The 20,432-nt window shown below is 32.8% G+C and overlaps 1 protein-coding gene across 1 annotated transcript in view; it reads left to right on the top strand.

Annotated features, from left to right (window-relative positions):
* LOC143072905 (glycerol-3-phosphate acyltransferase 3-like) overlaps positions 1–20,432 on the top strand; it is a 54,335-nt gene that overhangs the window by 19,799 nt on the left and 14,104 nt on the right. The window contains exons 8-13 of the mRNA XM_076248062.1: positions 634–723; positions 3,279–3,369; positions 5,611–5,726; positions 6,194–6,249; positions 6,424–6,509; positions 7,438–7,566. Coding sequence (XP_076104177.1) covers positions 634–723; positions 3,279–3,369; positions 5,611–5,726; positions 6,194–6,249; positions 6,424–6,509; positions 7,438–7,566 — 568 coding nt within the window. The remainder of the gene's footprint in view (positions 1–633; positions 724–3,278; positions 3,370–5,610; positions 5,727–6,193; positions 6,250–6,423; positions 6,510–7,437; positions 7,567–20,432) is intronic.

Below are 20,432 nucleotides of genomic sequence, written 5' to 3'. Positions count from 1 at the left end.
AAAAAAATATGTCATAATGATAATGGAACAAAGCAGGCTGGGTTAGTGGGGCTGCTTTTATGGTAATTCAAGTTACCTTTTATTCACCTTCTTCCACCTCAGAGCAATCAGCTCTTTGATTAAGTTATGTGAACAAGTTGTGGCTATAATCAAAAATAGGTGACTTGTATATCATTCTCAAGGGTATCTAAGGTTTTCATATCAACAATAAATGAGGTCAAGTTTTAACTCTTTCTTTTAACAAGAATTTGAAAAGATCAACTTCTTCCTGTTGACCCATACTCTGAATTTTTTTTTAGAATGGCAGGGAAAAGGCTGACTTGGACATTCAGCTTATATTTGCATTTTGTAATTTTTGGGTCTTAAATTATAAGAAAAAAAATCTAGAAGCTGCTGAAATTTTGGTAAATGACCTTTTATAAGCTATTGAAGTCTAATATTCAACGAAAAATAGGTGTTATGAGGCAAAATATTTATCCCTGTATCATAGGAAAGAAACAGTCCAAACACGGGACATCTTTAATTTATTTACATTAAATGTTTACATTAAATGTTTTGCAGACCTTGCTGTAAACACTTTGAGTGTTTGTAGGCCATTAAACTATGAATCTAATTAATTATTGTGTTTTACAGATTCAAAGGTAGATTAAATGAATATGTTAGTCTGATGTCACATAGAATTCTTGCAAGAGGATGTTCTGCTTATGTAGTTTATCATAACAAGTAAGTCTAAATAGATAATGTAAACCAACTTATTTTCCCAGATATTTTATTTCGCATTTAGCCTTTAATAGCGCATTTCACAGCAATTTAATTCAGGGGTTAAGAAATCCACTTGCCCGACGCCCAGGACTACAACATTTAGACCTCGGGCAACCAAAACTTGTAACCCAATATGCCCGACGGACTAGTAACAAAAAATTCTTGGCGTTTCTAAAATAGAAAGTGGAAAATCCCCTCATCACTTTTCTATCTTAGCCAATCAGATTCGACTACATCATCCGGGATTCCCAGAATTTGATTTAAAATAGAACAAATAACTTTGGGTTAATTCCATACTTTCAATATCGATGTGTCCGTACAGGAAGTGGTATTGTACATTGCTTATGCAACCTGATTGTACCTCCTTCTGATTAATTTATTGTAATATAAATGTGAATCCCTTTTGACAGCAGAAACCTGACTTTTGTCAGATATAAATTTAAAACATGTGCACATGTTATGGACGCCATTTTGTTTTTGTTTTAATACATACTGTAAAGAAGCCTCCAGAACCATGGACATTAAAGTACTTCGCTTATAAAACAATTATAAAAGACCCTTACTATGGATGGTGATATTTATTCACATAAATATTTGAGGTCATTTAATTTATTTTAATAAATAGAATTTTAAAACTGAAAACAAATATGAGCATTACATAATTAACCAGCTGATGGTTCTTTTACTCAAACGTGATGATGTACCTCCAATCCTTTTATATACCCATGTATAGCAGTGGTCAAGACTTGTATCATCTCAGGATTTGTTCAACTCTTATATCAGAATATTCAGTGAATATTCAATTGTCGATTAATTGAATATCTCTGCTAATGGAATATTTTTTGCTGACATAATTTTGGGGTATCCAATTTGCAAAAATCTACTGTACAATTGATAAAAATTGTTAAGTTTATAGAATTCATGGTTATTGCAGCAAACTCTGAATTTGTAAGGCATATTAGGGCTAGCAGGTCAGTTTTATTGTGCTAGTAGGTCTTCCAACAGGGCTAGTAAAATCCTGCTACCTATTAGCCCTGGGCTAGTGAGCTATAACAAAATTTCTTAACCCCTGTAATTTCATGATTTTCATATTTGTTTGCTGTAGTTTTTTTTAATAAAAAATATCTCAGTTTTACATATTCGTGACAATTTATATTTGCCTTATTTTTCTTCTTTGAAAATCATGAAAATAAATCGCTCACGAAAATTAATTGGTTTACAGTATGTGGTTTCCAATATTGACATTTTTATAGGGATATTTTAATTATTGAAGACATTTTGTAAAATGTTAAATTATCCATAATGTTCTACAACAAAATGGCTGCTGTTATTATTGTATTTTTTCTGTGGTGTCCAACTTGAAGGAAACAGGTTATCAATGAGTTTTGAGATTACAGTCAATCTTGATTTTGTGGGGCCTGCAACTTTTGTCGCAGGAAGCTCGACACACGGATAGTGATCTGGCAGCTGCTACGGGGGCGGAGTTAGCTTACTTTTTAAAAAATTTATATTTTAGAAGGTGGAAGACCTGGATGATTCATACTTTGTATATGGATGCCTCATGTTACGAAGTTTCCGTCAGTCACATGTCCTTGACCTCATTTTTATGGTTCAGTGACTACATGAAAATAAAGTTAAGATTTTTTGTAATGTAAATGTTAAATTCTCTCTAATTATAAGTAATAGGATAACTATATTTGGTATGTGCGTACCTTGCAAGGTTCTCATGCCCGTCAGACAATTTTCACTTGACCTTGACCTCATTTTCATGCTTCAGTGGTTTTAGTTAAGTTTTTGTGTTTTGGTCTGTTTTTCTTATACTGTATGCAATAGGTCTACTATATTTGGTGTATGGAATGATTGTAAGGTGTACATGTCTAGCTGACAGGTGTCATCTGACCTTGACCTCATTTTCATGGTTCAGTGGTCAAAGTTAAGTTTTTGAGTTTTGGCCTTTTTCCTAATACTATATGCAATAGGTCAACTATATTTGGTGTATTGAAATATTTTATGATCTATGTGTCAGTGGTGCAGGTTTTATTTGACCTTGACCTCATTTTCACGGTTCATTGCTCGGTGTTAAGTTTTTGTGTTTTGGCCTCTTTTCCTTAAACTATAAGCAATAGGTCAACTTTATTTGTTGTATGCAAGAATTGATAGCCTAACATGTCTGCCTGGCATGGTTCATCTGACCTTGACCTCATTTTCATGGTTCATTGGTCAATATTTAGTTTTCTTGGTTAATGTTAAGTTTATCTGACAGTTGTAATAAAGCTTTATATTTAGGACTATCAACATAATATCAATGATTAGTAAAGAAGGCGAGTCATTTCAGAGTGTGCACTCTTGTCATATTCAGTATAGAAAAAATTATAGTTGGTAACTTTATGATTTCAATGCTTTGTTCATTTAAATTCTCCTCTCTGTCCCAAATTCACACAATTATCGAAACTTTACACCATTTCCATGCCATGCAACTGTTTATTGAAATTCAAATAATTGTTGTTTTTTTACAGAGAAAACAAAGCTTCAAGTGGAATAGTTGTAGCAAACCATACTTCTCCGATAGATGTCATTATTATGTCATGTGACAATTGTTATGCTATGGTAAGTACATGTAATACTATTAGATCTCAATATAGGTTTGAAAAAAATGAGATATAGATTACAATGAAACCTGTTTTAAGAGACCACTCAGGGAGAGCAAAAAAGTGGTCTCATATAAGACTTTAAATGCAGGTTTAATCTATATGAAATGCACCACAGAGGGCCTTTACTTACCTGTTTGTGGTCTTATAACACAGTTTCTGCTTAAAACAAGTGGTCTCTCAAGCAGGCTTGACTATATATGTCAATGAAAAAGTGGTTTTAAATATCAAAAATCAATCAATCAATCATATGTCAGGCCAAAAATAAAATATTGTTTGTTTCCCCTCCCCAACCGACCCGGTAAAATAACCACGACTCGAAAAATTTTATTGGACATTCTTGTCCAAAATTTTTTTTTTGCTATGTTGGTATTTGGTGATATCTTTCCAGTGCTGCAGTCAACTAGCGTTGGTTTTTTGTGATACCTTTCCAATGCTGTAGTCAACAAGCGTTTTATATCAAAGCATTTTTGCATGGAAGTGTCTATATGATTCGGAATCAAGGAAAACAAACATAATGCCTTGCCACACGATTTGTGTTGTGTGCAAGGGTGATCTTTGAAAATAAAAAATCTGAAGCATCTTTCAACCCACTGAGTGCACCTTGATTGACTTTGTCTTTAACCTCTGTTCCTGTTTAAAGGATACAATCTTTGAGTAAAAATTGTCTGAATGGTGCTTTGAAATCAATCTACTTTGTCTTCGAACAGGTTGGGCACAAGTCAGGAAATGTGGGATACGTGTATTCCCTGATATCTGGTGTAAAAAAAACCAGTTTAAATGTGTTTTAAATTTTTCAATTTATGGCAGGAAATTTACGAAAGGGCACGTTTTAATGTTATAACTGCATCAGTTGAATTTGTAAATACTTAAAAGTATTCTAGGAACAACAAAACATGAATAAGTGAAGCCTTGTTTTTTCTAGAACTCGAAAAAAAACATACAAATCTTTTGTTTAGGAATCAAATTCAATTGACCAAGTTGCATGATACAAGTGTAACTGAACATAACTGAATTATGTTCACTTCTATTGAAAATTTTTATTCATTGAATTTTAATTCCCAAGTGATTAACATATCTTTTTGTCATCTCATAATTGATGATCAAGGTATGAATTGGTGAACAAAGGCATTGTTTTGTTGTGAGTTATGCATCAAATTAGACTTGAGATAAGCTTGATTTTTAACTAATAAAACAGTTCCTATCTTTAAACATTGTTATCACATGTAGAATGTGCGCTTTTGTAGATTTCATACCATAAAATGAATAGGAAAAAAGGAGGTCTCTGTATACTGTTTTTAACACCAGAAAACTGGGGTGTACACTGAATACAGGGAATACCACACTTTTCTTGACTTGAGCCTTACCTGTTGAATTTTGTACAAATTCAATATAGAAAAATTATATCAAGAAATAAAATAAAATAATTTGCCTACCTACCTACCTGATCCTGACAACCTCAGTCGGGGGAGGGGAAACAAAGATATTTTTAATGTTGGCCTCAATGATACAGTAAGTTGCTGCACAGTCTTTACTTTGAACCAACACTAAATGCATAGGTCTTTTAAAATAATTTGTATTTAACATTTCTTTTATCAACAGTACATGTTTGTGATTTTCAGTTGGTCATTGGTTAAAAGTCATTTATGAAATAGAGTTTCCCTGCTGTTCTTTGATCTTCATGATCTTGCTGTTGTAACAAGATGAATAATGGCCATGCTTTTTTCTGATCCTGATAGATTGATTAATGTTGATTTTTTCTGAAAAGACTTCTATATTTGACCAAATATCTAAGTGTATTAGAGAAATAAATTCCACCCCTTTATCACATGGAACTTAGCATTTCTTTACTATTCATTAAAAACAAATTAAAAAAATAAAGTACAAACATCACATTGAAAAAAACTGTCTGATCCCTCTACATGCAATTATAGAATCTATATTTATGATAATTCAAGTTTTTATCCAGTTTTCCCTGATATTATGAATCAATAAATAAAAGGAATAACACATATTGAGAAGAGCGACTCTTCACAAAAAAAATCTTAAGAGTAAAAATACTTGCAAGTCCTACTTTTTTCAGTATAACTTGAAATCAATTTTAATCTTTTGCATTTGCATCTTGATTAACTAGCTGTATTTCTACCTAGATTTTTTAAAAGAATGAAAAAGCTAATTATGAATGAAATACTTTTTGCAGGTTGGACAAGCTCAAGGTGGATTTTTAGGTGTGATACAGAGAGCTTTGTCTAGAGCTACATCACATATTTGGTTTGAAAGGTCAGAAGTTAAAGACAGACATATTGTTGCAAAAAGGTATTGATAATTGATTTATATTAAAGGTTTAAGCTGTTATTATTTATACAAAGTTTACAGAGACATTGCTTGTTGAAATGTGCAGCTGGTGCAGAAAAATTGGTACTGTTTAAGTTATTAAAAGAGTTTCTTTTACCTCAACCACTCATAATATAAGTCTTGCAAAACTATAAATTAAAGAAAAGGTAATCACACACAATGTATTAGTATAAGTCCTCCCAATATTGAGTATTGCTATGATAAAAGGATGAGTGAATAATTATCAATTCTCTTCACAGATCTTACATCTAAAGAAATAAATGATAATTTTAGGGAAAAGTTTTAAATGATTTTGATATAGTGTAAAGAAATAAAACATAAAGTATTAGCAGCATAGCCACAAGTTACAACAAAAAAAAGTCTTTGTTTTCCTTGCTTTTAATCCCTTGTGAAACCTCTTAACAAAACTATTTTATACTATTTTGTAGATTAAGGGACCATGTAGCAGATAAAAGCAAATTACCAATATTGATTTTTCCAGAAGGTAAATACAAAGCTTGGTTTGTATATATGTATGTATATCATTAACTGAATTAAATAAAGTTTTCAGAAAAAAATACCAATTGAGTCACCAAAACTAAACACACACATTTAAAAAGTTGTCAGTAATGGCATTTTATGAATAGACAGAGTTTTAATTGTTTGTTTATTATTTCAGGTACCTGTATAAATAATACATCAGTTATGATGTTTAAAAAAGGTAGTTTTGAAAACAGCGATAGAATCCATCCAGTAGCTATTAAAGTAAGTAGTTATCTGCCCTTAGCTGTGAAGCCTATTAAAGCTCTGTATTCAAGTTTTGTAAGGGTTGTTCCGTTTATTTTTCTATATTTCCTAGGGAATCTCTCTTAGATATTATACAAAGGAGCAAGTTTATTAATTACAAATATTGGTCATAAAATTATATGAAATTTAAGGTCAGCAACTACAGTAAACAATCGATTAAAAAATATTTATTACAGCAACATTATCTAACAAATACAAATTTTTAAAAAACCTCTGAGGTACCACAACATTAATAATGTCATAATTTTTACAATGAGAATAATGATTCATATAAAAAGAAGATGTGGTATGATTGCCAATGAGACAACTCTCCACAAGAGTCCAAAAATACACAGAAATTAACAACTATAGGTAACCATACGGTCTTCAACAATGAGCAAAGCCCATACCGCATAGTCAGCTATAAAAGGCCCTGAAATGACAATGTAAAACAATTCAAACGAGAAAACTAACGGCCTCATTTATATAAAAAATGAAAGAAAAACAAATATGTAAAACATAAACAAATGACAACCACTGAATTACAGGTGTCTATATATATAACACATCAATAATGTTCATAAAAGTAATTCTTGGATAAATTTTAAGAGTTTTTACTTAGGAAACTTTTATCTATTTTCTGTACAATGTTGTACATTTAAAAAAAATCTCTTCAATCCTAGATACTTAAAATTTTCAGTGTAGTCATTGATTAATTTAGGGTGCATTTCTCTACATTTCTCAGTCCTTTACAAAATAATGTAGATATAAGATAAAAGATGAATATTAACAAATATTATAATTAAAGTCATTGTGTTTTAATTGTACATTGTACAATGTATGATAATTCCAAGAATATTTTCTATAATTGTGTCGTCTGCTGAATTTGTGTTCTTTATTACTTCAGTATGATTTACGGTTTGGTGATGCCTTTTGGAACAGCAGTAAGATGGGTATGTTGGGACATCTTTGGGAACTTTTAACAAGTTGGGCATTAGTAGCTGATGTATGGTATTTACCACCTATGGATAAACAGGTAAGAAATGTAGATTGCAAATTATCCTTTATTGATACCCTTTTTGCTATTTTCATGCCCCATTTATGGGCATTATGTTTTTTGGTCTGTGTGTCTGTTCATTCGTCTGTCCGTCTGTCTGTCTGTCCCGCTTCAGGTTAAAGTTTTTGGTTAATGTAGTTTTTGATGAATTTGAAGATCAATCAACTTAAAACTTAGTACACATGTGCACTATGATATGATCTTTCTAATTTTAATTCCAAATTTAGAGTTTTTACCCCAATTTCACTGAACATAGAAAATATTAGTGCAAATTGGCCATGTGTGTATTATGGTCATAATTTTTTTTTCTGAAGTATTTACTTTTTCATTTGTTTTACAATTGTTAACTGCAATACATGTATTTTGTTAACTGCAGGTATTTACAATTTTGGAAAATGAAATAAAAGAATAATCAAAAGATTTTTATCGGTTGATTTGTTCAAATAAACAGGAAAATGGTGTCATTCCTTTTTATGATATTTTTTAAGATTCCAGATATAATTTTGAATGAACATTTATTAATTTACAAATAATGAAAAAAATAAAGACCCTTCAAAAATTAAATGATTTTAATTGTATAATGATAAGTTTTGTACAGTTGTTGAACTTGTAGAACAATTATTTGAATAATGACACCTTATGTAAGAATCCTGGGTTTTGATTGGTTGATAGCCAGTATATTTTTCACCAATTTACTATTATCAAATGAATATCATTCATTTTATAACGCCGCAGGTGTATATGCTAAAAGGATATGCCTTTTTGTCGAGCCTTCGACTTTAGTCGAAAAAGCGAGACTAAGCGATCCTACATTCCGTCAGTGGCCGCGGCGTCCACAAATATTCACTCTGTGGTTAAAGTTTTTGAAATTTTTATAACTTTCTTAAACCATACTGGATTTCTTCCAAACTTGGACAGAAGCTTGTTTATGATCATAAGATAGTATCCAGAAGTAAATTTTGTGAAAATAAAATTCCATTATTTCCGTATTTTACTTATAAATGCACTTAGTTTTTTTCTGCGGGGAAAACATTACATCACTCTGTGGTTGTAGTTTTTATGCCCCACCTACGATAGTAGAGGGGCATTATGTTTTCTGGTCTGTGCCTCCGTTCGTTCGTTCGTTCGTTCGTCCGTCCGTCTGTGCGTCCGTTCGCTTCAGGTTAAAGTTTTTGGTCAAGGTAGTTTTTGAAGAAGTTGAAGTCCAATCAACATGAAACTTAGTACACATGTTCCCAATGATATGATATTGCTAATTTTCATGCCAAATTAAAGTTTTGACCCCAATTTCATGGTCCACTGAACATAGAAAATGATAGTGCGAAGTTCAGGTTAAAGTTTTTGGTCAAGGTAGTTTTTCATGAAGTTAAAGTTACATCAACTTGAAACTTAGTACACATGTTCCCTATGATATGATCTTTCTAATTTTAATGCCAAATTAAAGTTTTGACCCCATTTTCACGGTCCACTGAACATAGAACATGATAGTACGAGTGGGGCATCCGTGTACTATGGACACATTCTTGTTTAAATTTTAATAACTTTCTTAAACTATCCTTGATTTGTACCAAACTTGGACAGAAGCTTGTTTATGATCATAAGATAGTATCCAGAAGTAAACTTTGTAAAATGACAGATCCATTTTTTTTATATTTTACTTTAAATGGACTTTTTTTCTGCCAGGAAACAACACATTCACTCTGTGGTTAAATTTTTAAAAATTTTGATAACTTTCTTATACTATTTTTAGCTCACCTGGCCCGAAGGGCCAAGTCAGCTTTTCCCATCACTTTGCGTCCGTCGTCGTCGTCCTGCGTCCGGCGTTAACTTTTACAAATCTTCTCCTCTGTAACTACTGGGCCAAATTAAACCAAACTTGGCCATAATCATCATTGGGGTATCTAGTTTAAAAAATATGTCCGGTGACCCGGCCAACCAACCAAGATGACCGCCATGGCTAAAAATAGAACATAGGGGTAAAATGCAGTTTTTGGCTTATAACTCAAAAACCAAAGCATTTAGAGCAAATCTGACATGAAGTAAAATTGATTATCAGGTCAAGATCTGTCTGCCCTGAAATTTTCAGATGAATCAGACAACCAGTTGTTGGGTTACTGCCCCTAAATTGGTAATTTAAAGGAAATTTTACTTTTTATACGACCGCAAAAATTTTAATTTTTTGGTCGTATATTGCTATCACGTTGGCGTCGTCATCGTCGTCGTCGTCATCCGAATACTTTTAGTTTTCGCACTCTAACTTTAGTAAAAGTGAATAGAAATCAATGAAATTTTAACACAAGGTTTATGACCACAAAAGGAAGGTTGGGATTGATTTTGGGAGTTTTGGTCCCAACATTTTAGGAATTAGGGGCCAAAAAGGGCCCAAATAAGCATTTTCTTGGTTTTCGCACTATAACTTTAGTTTAAGTGAATATAAATCTATGAAATTTTGACACAAGGTTTATTACCACAAAAGGACGGTTGGGATTGATTTTGGGAGTTTTGGTTCCAACAGTTTAGGAATAAAGGGCCAAAAAAAGGGCCCAAATAAGCATTATTCTTGGTTTTTGCACCATAACTTTAGTATAAGTAAATAGAAATCTATGAAATTTAAACACAAGGTTTATGACCATAAAAGGAAGGTTGGGTTTGATTTTGGGAGTTTTGGTCCCAACAGTTTAGGAATAAGGGGCCCAAAGGGTCCAAAATTGAACTTTGTGTGATTTCATCAAAAATTGAATAATTGGGGTTCTTTGATATGCCGAATCTAACTATGTATGTAGATTCTTAATTTTTGGTCCAGTTTTCAAATTGGTCTACATTAAGGTCCAAAGGGTCCAAAATTAAACTAAGTTTGATTTTAACAAAAATTAAATTATTGGGCTTATTTGATATGCTTTATCTAAACATGTACTTTGATTTGACCACTTAAGGAGTTATTGCCCTTTATAGTCAATTTTTAACCATTTTTCTTAAATCTTAGTTATCTTTTACAAAAATCTTCTCCTCTGAAACTACTGGGACAAATTAATCCAAACTTGGCCACAATCATCATTGGGGTATCTAGTTTTAAAAATGTGTGGCGTGACCCGGCCAACCAACCGAGATGGCCGCCATGGCTAAAAATAGAACATAGGGGTAAAATGCAGTTTTTGGCTTATAACTCAAAAACCAAAGCATTTAGAGCAAATCTGACATCGGGGTGAAATTGTTCATCAGGTCAAGATCTATCCGCCCTGAAATTTTCAGATGAATCGAACAACTCGTTATAGGGCTGCTGCCCCTGAATTGATAATTTTTAGGAAATTTTGCTGTTTTTGGTTATTATCTTGAATATTATTATAGATAGAGATAAACTGTAAACAACAATAATGTTCAGCAAAGTAAGATCTACAAATAAGTCAACATGACCAAAATGGTCAGTTGACCACTTTAGGAGTTATTGCCCTTTATAGTCAATTTTTAACCATTTTTCGTAAATCTTAGTAATCTTTTAGAAAAATCTTCTCCTCTGAAACTACTGGGCCAAATTTAACCAAACTTGGCCATAATCATCATTGGGGTATCTAGTTTAAAAAATGTGTCCGGTGACCAGGCCAACCAACGAAGATGGCCGCCATGGCTAAAATTAGAACATAGGGGTAAAATACAGTTTTTGGCTTATAACTCAAAAACCAAAGCATTTAGAGCAAATCTGACAGGGTAAAATTGTTTATCAGGTCAAGATCTATCTGCCCTGAAATTTTCAGATGAATCGGACATTCCGTTGTTGGGTTACTGCCCCTGAAATGGTAATTTTAAGGAAATTTTGCTGTTTTTGGTTATCTTGAATATTATTATAGATAGAGATAAACTGTAAACAGCAATAATGTTCAGCAAAGTAAGATTTACAAATAAGTCAATGTGACCGAAATGGTCAGTTGACCCCTTTAGGAGTTATTGCCCTTTTTAGTCCATTTTTAACCATTTTTCGTAAATCTTAGTTATCTTTTACAAAAATCTTCTCCTCTGAAACTACTGGGACAAATTAATCCAAACTTGGCCACAATCATCATTGGGGTATCTAGTTTAAAAAATGTGTGGCGTGACCCGGCCAACCAACCAAGATGGCCGCCATGGCTAAAAATAGAACATAGGGGTAAAATGCAGTTTTTGGCTTATAACTCAAAAACCAAAGCATTTAGAGCAAATCTGACATGGGGTAAAATTGTTCATCAGGTCAAGATCTATCTGCCCTGAAATTTTCAGATGAATCGGACATTCTGTTGTTGGGTTACTGCCCCTGAAATGGTAATTTTAAGGAAATTTTGCTGTTTTTAGCTCACCTGGCCCGAAGGGCCAAGTGAGCTTTTCCCATCACTTTGCGTCCGGCGTCCGTCGTCGTCGTCGTCCGTCGTCCGCCGTCGTTAACTTTTACAAAAATCTTCTCCTCTGAAACTATTGGGCCAAATTGAACTCAAAAACCAAAGCATTTAGAGGAAATCTAAATATGTTTATCAGGTCAAGATCTATCTGCCCTGAAATTTTCAGATGAATCGGTCAACCCGTTGTTGGGTTGCTGCCCCTGAATTGGTCATTTTGAGGAAATTTTGCTGTTTTTGGTTATTATCTTGAATATTATTATAGATAGAGATAAACTGTAGACAGCAATAATGTTCGGCAAAGTTAGAATTACAAATAAGTCAACATGACCGAAATGGTCAGTTGACCCCTTTAGGAGTTATTGCCCTTTATAGTCAATTTTTAACCATTTTTCATAAATATAAGTAATCTTTTACAAAAATCTTCTCCTCTGAAACTACTGGGCCAAATTAATTCAAACTTGGCCACAATCATCTTTGGGGTATCTAGTTTAAAAAATGTGTGGCGTGACCCGGTCAACCAACCAAGATGGCCGCCACGGCTAAAAATAGAACATAGGGGTAAAATGCAGTTTTTGGCTTATAACTCAAAAACCAAAGCATTTAGAGGAAATCTGACATGGTCTAAATATGTTTATCAGGTCAAGATCTATCTGCCCTGAAATTTTCTGATGAATCGGTCAACCTGTTGTTGGGTTGCTGCCCCTGAATTGGTAATTTTGAGGAAATTTTTGCTGTTTTTGGTTATTATCTTGAATATTATTATAGATAGAGATAAACTGTAAACAGGAATAATGTTCAGCAAAGTTTAGATTTACAAATAAGTCAACATGACCGAAATGGTCAGTTGACCCCTTAAGGAGTTATTGCCCTTTATAGTCAATTTTTAACCATTTTTCGTAAATCTAAGTAATCTTTTACAAAAATCTTCTCCTCTGAAACTAATGGGCCAAATTAATCCAAAGTTGGCCACAATCATCTTTGGGGTATCTAGTTTAAAAAATGTGTGGGGTGACCCGGTCAACCAACCAAGATGGCCGCCACGGCTAAAAATAGAACATCTGGGTAAAATGCTGTTTTTGGCTGATAACTCAAAAACTAAAACATTTAGAGGAAATCTGACATGGTCTAAATATGTTTATCAGGTCAAGATCTATCTGCCCTGAAATTTTCAGATGAATCGGTCAACCTGTTGTTGGGTTGCTGCCCCTGAATTGGTAATTTTGAGGAAATTTTGCTGTTTTTGGTTATTATCTTGAATATTATTATAGATAGAGATAAACTGTAAACAGCAATAATGTTCATCAAAGTAAGATTTACAGATAAGTCAACATGACCGAAATGGTCAGTTGACCCCTTTAGGAGTTATTGCCCTTTATAGTCAATTTTTAACCATTTTTCGTAAATCTTAGTTATCTTTTACAAAAATCTTCTCCTCTGAAACTACTGGGCCAAATTAATTCAAACTTGGCCACAATCATCTTTGAGGTACCTTGTTTAAAAATGTGTCCGATGACCTGGCTATCCAACCAAGATGGCCACCACGGCTAAAAATAGAACAGGGGTAAAATGTAGTTTTTTGCTTATAACTCTGAAACCCAAATCATTTAGAGGAAATCTGACAAGGAGTTAAATTGTTAATGAAGTCAATATATATCTGCCCTGAAATATTCAAATGAATTGGACATCCGGTTGTTGGGTTGCTGCCCTCCAATTGGTAATTTTTAAAGAAATTTTGCTGTTTTTGGTTATTATCTTGAATACTATTATAGATAGCAATAAACTGTAAACAGCGATAATGTTCATCAAAGTAAGATCTACAAATAAGTCCACATGACCTAAATGGTCAATTGACCCCTTAAGGAGTTATTGCCCTTTATAGTCAATTTTTAACAATTTTCATTAATTTGGTAAATTTATGTAAATTTTTACCAAATATTTTTCTCTGTTACTAATGGGCAAAGTTCATTATAGATATAATTGTAAGAAGCAAGAATGTTCAGTTAAGTAAGAACTTCAAACACATCACCATCACCAAAATACAATTTTGTCATGAATCCATTTGTGTCCTTTGTTTAATATGCACATAGACCAAGGTGAGCGACACAGGCTCTTTAGAGCCTCTAGTTTGGTTATTATCTTGAATATTATTATAGATAGAGATAAACTGTAAACAGCAATAATGTTCAGCAAAGTAAGATTTACAAATAAGTCAATGTGACCGAAATGGTCAGTTGACCCCTTTAGGAGTTATTGCCCTTTTTAGTCCATTTTTTACCATTTTTCGTAAATCTTAGTTATCTTTTACAAAAATCTTCTCCTCTGAAACTACTGGGACAAATTAATCCAAACTTGGCCACAATCATCATTGGGGTATTTAGTTTAATAAATGTGTGGCGTGACCCGGCCAACCAACCAAGATGGCCGCCATGGCTAAAAATAGAACATAGAGGTAAAATGCAGTTTTTGGCTTATAACTCAAAAACCAAAGCATTTAGAACAAATCTGACGGGGAAAATGACATCAGGTCAAGATCTATCTGCCGTGAAATTTTCAGATGAATCGGACATTCTGTTGTTGGGTTACTGCCCCTGAAATGGTAATTTTAAGGAAATTTTGCTGTTTTTGGTTATTATCTTGAATATTATTATAGATAGAGATAAACTGTAAACAGCAATAATGTTCAGCAAAGTAAGATCTACAAATAAGTCAATATGACCAAAATGGTCAGTTGACCACTTTAGGAGTTATTGCCCTTTATAGTCAATTTTTAACCATTTTTCGTAAATCTTAGTAATCTTTTAGAAAAATCTTCTCCTCTGAAACTACTGGGCCAAACTTAACCAAACTTAGCCATAATTGGGGTATCTAGTTAAAAAAATGTGTCCGGTAACTCGGCCAACAAACCAAGATGGCCGCCATGGATAAAAATAAAACATGGGAGTAAAATGCAGTTTTTGGCTTATAACTCAAAAACCAAAGCATTAAGAGCAAATCTGACAGGAAGTAAAATTGTTGATCAGGTCACAATCTATCTGCCCTGGAATTTTCAGATGAATCGGATAATCGGTTGTTAGGTTGCTGCCCCTGAATTGGTAATTTTGAGGAAATTTTGCTGTTTTTTTGTTATTTTCTTGAATATTATTATAGATAGAGATAAACTGTAAACAGCAATAATGTACAGCAAAGTAAGAACTAAAAATAAGTCACTATGACCAAAATAGTCAATTGACCCCCTAAGGAGTTATTGCCCTTCATAGTCAATTTTTAACAATTTTCGTAAAATTTTAAGATTTTCAATAACATTTTCCACAGAAAGTACTGTTATAGATAGAGATAATTGTAAGCAGCAAGAATGTTTAGTAAAGTAAGATCTACAAACACATCACCATCACCAAAACACAATTTTGGCATGAATCCATCTGTGTCCATTGTTTAATATTCACATAGACCAAGGTGAGCGACACAGGCTCTTTAGAGCCTCTAGTTAACCATTTTTCGTAAATCTTAGTAATCTTTTAGAAAAATCTTCTCCTCTGAAACTACTGGGCCAAATTTAACCAAACTTGGCCATAATCATCATTGGGGTATCTAGTTTAAAAAATGTGTCCGGTGCGCCGCCCAACCAACCAAGATGGCCACCATGGCTAAAAATAGAACATAGGGGTAAAATGCCGTTTTTGGCTTATAACTCAAAAATCAAAGCATTTAGGAGCAAATCTGACGGGTAAAATTGTTCATCAGGTCAAGATCTATCTGCCCTGAAATTTTTAGATGAATCGGACATTCCGTTGTTGGGTTGCTGCTGCCCCTGAAATGGTAATTTTAAGGAAATTTTGCTGTTTTTGGTTATTATCTTGAATATTATTATAGATAGAGATAAACTGTAAACAGCAATAATGTTCAGCAAAGTAAGATCTACAAATAAGTCAACATGACCAAAATGGTCAGTTGACTACTTTAGGAGTTATTGCCCTTTATAGTCAATTTTTAACCATTTTTCGTAAATCTTAGTAATCTTTTACAAAAATCTTCTCCTCTGAAACTACTGGGGCAAATTTAACCAAACTGAGCCATAATCATCATTGGGGTATATAGTTAAAAAAATGTGTCCGGTAACTCGGCCAACAAACCAAGATGGCCGCCATGGATAAAAATAGAACATGGGGGTAAAATGCCGTTTTTGGCTTATAACTCAAAAACCAAAGCAAATCTGACAAGAATGTTAAGTAAAGTAAGATCTACAAACATATCACCATCACCAAAACAAAATTTTGTCATGAATCCATCTGTGTCCATTGTTTAATATTCACATAGACCAAGGTGAGCGACACAGGCTCTTTAGAGCCTCTAGTTTTTGCAACACTGAGGTTGACAACAGTTTTTATGCAGATCCATCATACTGACCTTGACTTTGTTCTTTAATTTTTGAATATTCAGTAAAAAACCTTAGAATTTGTTCCTTGATTATTATAATTCTTTCAGATTGACCTATTAGTAACCATGTGTCAGTCTTAAACATAGGCAATGATTATTTAAGATGAATGTCCTCCATTCAGAAATCACAAAACCAAATTTCACATCAAAAACTAATATAAAACAGGCTATTATTTCAACTTGGAATTATTTTTAATTATGTAATTTGCATAATTTCTTGTGTGCTTGAAATTTTTCATAAATTCCATGGTTATAATATTATTTTATTTTGAGTGGTGCATAACACTTTCCGTACAATATATTTTGTATAGATAGTACTGTGTGTGACCAGTACATTCTATTGAAAATGTGCAATCTTCTTCCTCACAGAACATTAAGATACAGAATAATCTTTGAATTATTTAAAATTTCAAGTTCCAGAAATTATGCAAATTCCATAATTAAGAATGATTCCAAGTTGAAATAATGGCCTGTTTATTGCATTACAGGGTTTGCTAGTCAAGCTAAGTTGACAGATCTAGTTAATGAGACAACTCTATATCCAAGTCACAATTTGTTAAAAGTAAACCACTATAAGTCAAAGTACGACCTTCAACATATAGCCTTGGCTCCCACCCAACAGCAAACTCTATAGAGTCCCAAAAATGACTAGCGTAAAACCATTCAAACAGGAAAACAAATGGTCTTACCTGTATAAAAAAACAAGAAACGAGAAAAATACTTATGAACCACATCAGCAAACCACAGCCACTGAACAACAGATTCATGACTTAGGACATGATATCTAATGTCTAGAAAGGCATTGATGTTTGCATTGTGGTTTTGTTTAAGTATGATATCTACAAAAGTAGATACCTGATAAATAAATGCTCTTTTACCAAGGCAAAAAGAATACAAGTGTGGTTTATTATTTAATTCTAAGTCTACTTTATAGGCTACATTTTATATATTAATGACAAAAATATTTGTACTTAAGGTAGATTCATGGTATACCGCCATCTTGGATTGTACAATCGGTCTAGTTATTTGCCCAAATCAGCAAATATGGAAACAGATTTGCAATTTAATGGTTAGACAGTTTATTTATATAAAGAAAACTTGTTAATTTATTGTCTAATTCAAAATATTTTAACAAATATCAACCTTTTTGGTTTTTAAAATCATTTTTTTCAAATGAGTCATTTAAGGGGAGATTACTCTTTTAGTACAAAATTTATACTGGGCTAATAGGGAAATTTTTTATTTTTACTTGTGGCAAGAAAACAAGTTCGGTGACACCATATTTTCTTTTTATTTTCGTAAAACATATGAAACCTATCTTCTCACAATTTATTTCAAAATTCTATCTCATAGATTTTTTTGTATGCATCTTATTTGTTTTTTCATGAACAATCCAACCAAATTTAGGCAATTTTCAACGACTCATAGCTTGAAAAATAGCAAGGTGACCCATACTTTTTATTATATTTTTGAAAAAAGCATATTAAAATCTTCATTTTGGCAAATTATAAGAAAATTCTGTCTCAAAAAACATTTACTTATTATCTACCTTAACCTCATGGAAACTTCTAATTATTACCCTGTATACATAAAGTTTTTTTTTAATGTTTTGGGAGTTTTGATAATTATTTGATAAAATTACAGTTTAATAATTACTTAAGAAGGTAAAATGTATTGTGAACAAATAAAATGTGTTTTAAAAAGTTATACAAGTATTGATTGTTTAGCAGTCTGATAAATAACATTTTAATGTATTGTTTATGGATTACATCAGCACCCTGATATATTCACTTTATATAGTTTGGCATCCTTGGCTGTACTGCTGTTAAGTTTAGTACATCCTATATAGAGCTGTCCTGTTGGAGAGAAAGCAAGGGACAATGGATATGCTATTCCATTGTCTGTTGTCTTTATGTATGTAATCAGGTGTCCAGAGTTGTTCAGGATATGGAGGGTATCAGTATCCAAATCAACTACAATGACGATGTCTCTAGGTGTTGTCACTATTGCTGCTGGTCTGAATGGTTTCTTCTTGTTGATATCTGTATCCCCTTTATATATGTGTATCACATCACCTCCCGGTCCTAACAATACCACTTTACCACTGCCTTCATCTGTATCATAGTCTGCCACATGTATATTACCATTGCTGGTTGTATTAATTCTCCAGGGGTAACTAAATATTTTCTGTTTATGTTTGTCATGTTCATACACAGCTTCATGGTCTCCATTCTTATTTATTACAAACACTGCTTTTCTTCCTTTTTTATTACTACCTCCTACTATGACCCGACCTCCACTGGTGATATGAACGGCTATAGGAAGGAGAGGACCAATGTCATACACACTGTCTGTTACTTTACCAGTGGCACTGCTGACCATTTGAAGTCTGGATTTCCCTGTTGCCAGAAGTAGATCATCAGATGCAGTTACTGCCATACCAAAGACCTTGCTGTTGAATGTAGATATTGTCTTCAGTTTGGTTCCTTCAGGTTTTAATTTCTGTACCACTTCATCAAAGGGATCAGCTATCCACAGTGAATCATCAGGACATGGAGATAAATAACTAACCGTGGAAAGATTAGTTTGATATTGATTTACAACACCAAGAGAAGCATTTACTTTAGGTAATGGTATGTCTACACTTTGTAGAACTCCAATGTTAGACTGAGTTATCTCTCCTGGATGAAATTGAAGTGTTGTTTTACTTGATATTTCAGGTTTGGGAACAGATACTTTTGTTGATCTCTCCATTTGACAAACTTCTTGGAAAAATTTAGAAATGTCAGTGGTATAAATGAAATCTTGAACATCACTACACTTTTTCTCTATTTGTTTCTCACTTTTGGAAATGGCATTGATACTTTCTTCATTTGCTTTGGTACAGGCTGTGTGGTTCTGGTCTAACTCATTTCTAAGTTTTGCGATATGTTTTTCAACTGCTTGTTTCAAAACTTTCTCATGGTTAAGAATATCTGTGCTTACTTTGGCATAATTTGAATATTCAGCATCATAAATCATATTAGCTTGATCCTTTGTTGCAGTTATTTCGTTTTTTTCCTTTTGCAATTTGCTCTGTCCCTTCTTTAGTCTTTCTATCTTTAAGTTATATGCATCACTAATTTCTGTTAAATCATGTTTCTTGTGAACCTTAGCAATGCACATAGGGCAAACAAGTTTGTCACAATTTGTACAAAAAAGGCAAGAAGATTGTTCTGAGTGATCTTGGCATTTAATGTTTGTAAAATCCAATTCCTCGACAGGCAGCCCCACATTCTTGATGTCTACCACCTTATGATCTTTACCAATCATCAGATGTATTTTGTCTTTACATTTACTGCACATTAGAACTCCACAGGTCAAACATTTCCATTTTATGTTCTTCTCAGTTTCACATAAATTACAATTTATTGGTATCTGGCTTCTTATTACTGATTTAGAAAACGCCATTATGGATGTTATTATACTTCCTGGTTTGTAACCAGGTGATTACAATATAAACCTGACCAGGTATATGATATACATTATATAGATTTAAATGTATATTATATTACAGTATCTTATCTAGACCTATTTATATTACACTAGTGTAAATAGTTTAAAGTTCTTCTTGATTTATAGAACTATTATTCTCGATATAAAGAATCTTTATCTTAAAATTATATTTCTTTTAAAATCATGAAATGCTTTTTGAAACCATTATGTTGAAAAGTAAAAGAAAAGAATTATACGAGACATGGACTCTTTTTCAATTTCATTATTGTCTTCCAGTTTTATTTAGCTCACCTGGCCGAAAGAACATAGGGGTAAAATGCAGTTTTTGGCATATTACTCAAAAACCAAAGCATTTAGAGCAAATCTGACATGGGGTAAAATTGTTAAACAGGTCAAGATCCATCTGCTCTGAAACTTTCAGATGAATCGGATAACTCATTGTTGGGTTCCTGCCCCTGAATTAGTAATTTTAAGGAAATTTTGCTGTTTTTTGGTTATTATCTTGAATATTATTATAGATAGAGATAAACAGTAAACAGCAATAATGTTCAG

This window comes from Mytilus galloprovincialis, chromosome 4 (assembly GCF_965363235.1).
Source record: "Mytilus galloprovincialis chromosome 4, xbMytGall1.hap1.1, whole genome shotgun sequence".
NCBI lineage: Eukaryota > Metazoa > Mollusca > Bivalvia > Mytilida > Mytilidae > Mytilus > Mytilus galloprovincialis.
The sequence above is the reverse complement of the archived record's forward strand: the minus strand, read 5'-3'. Positions and strand labels throughout refer to the sequence as shown.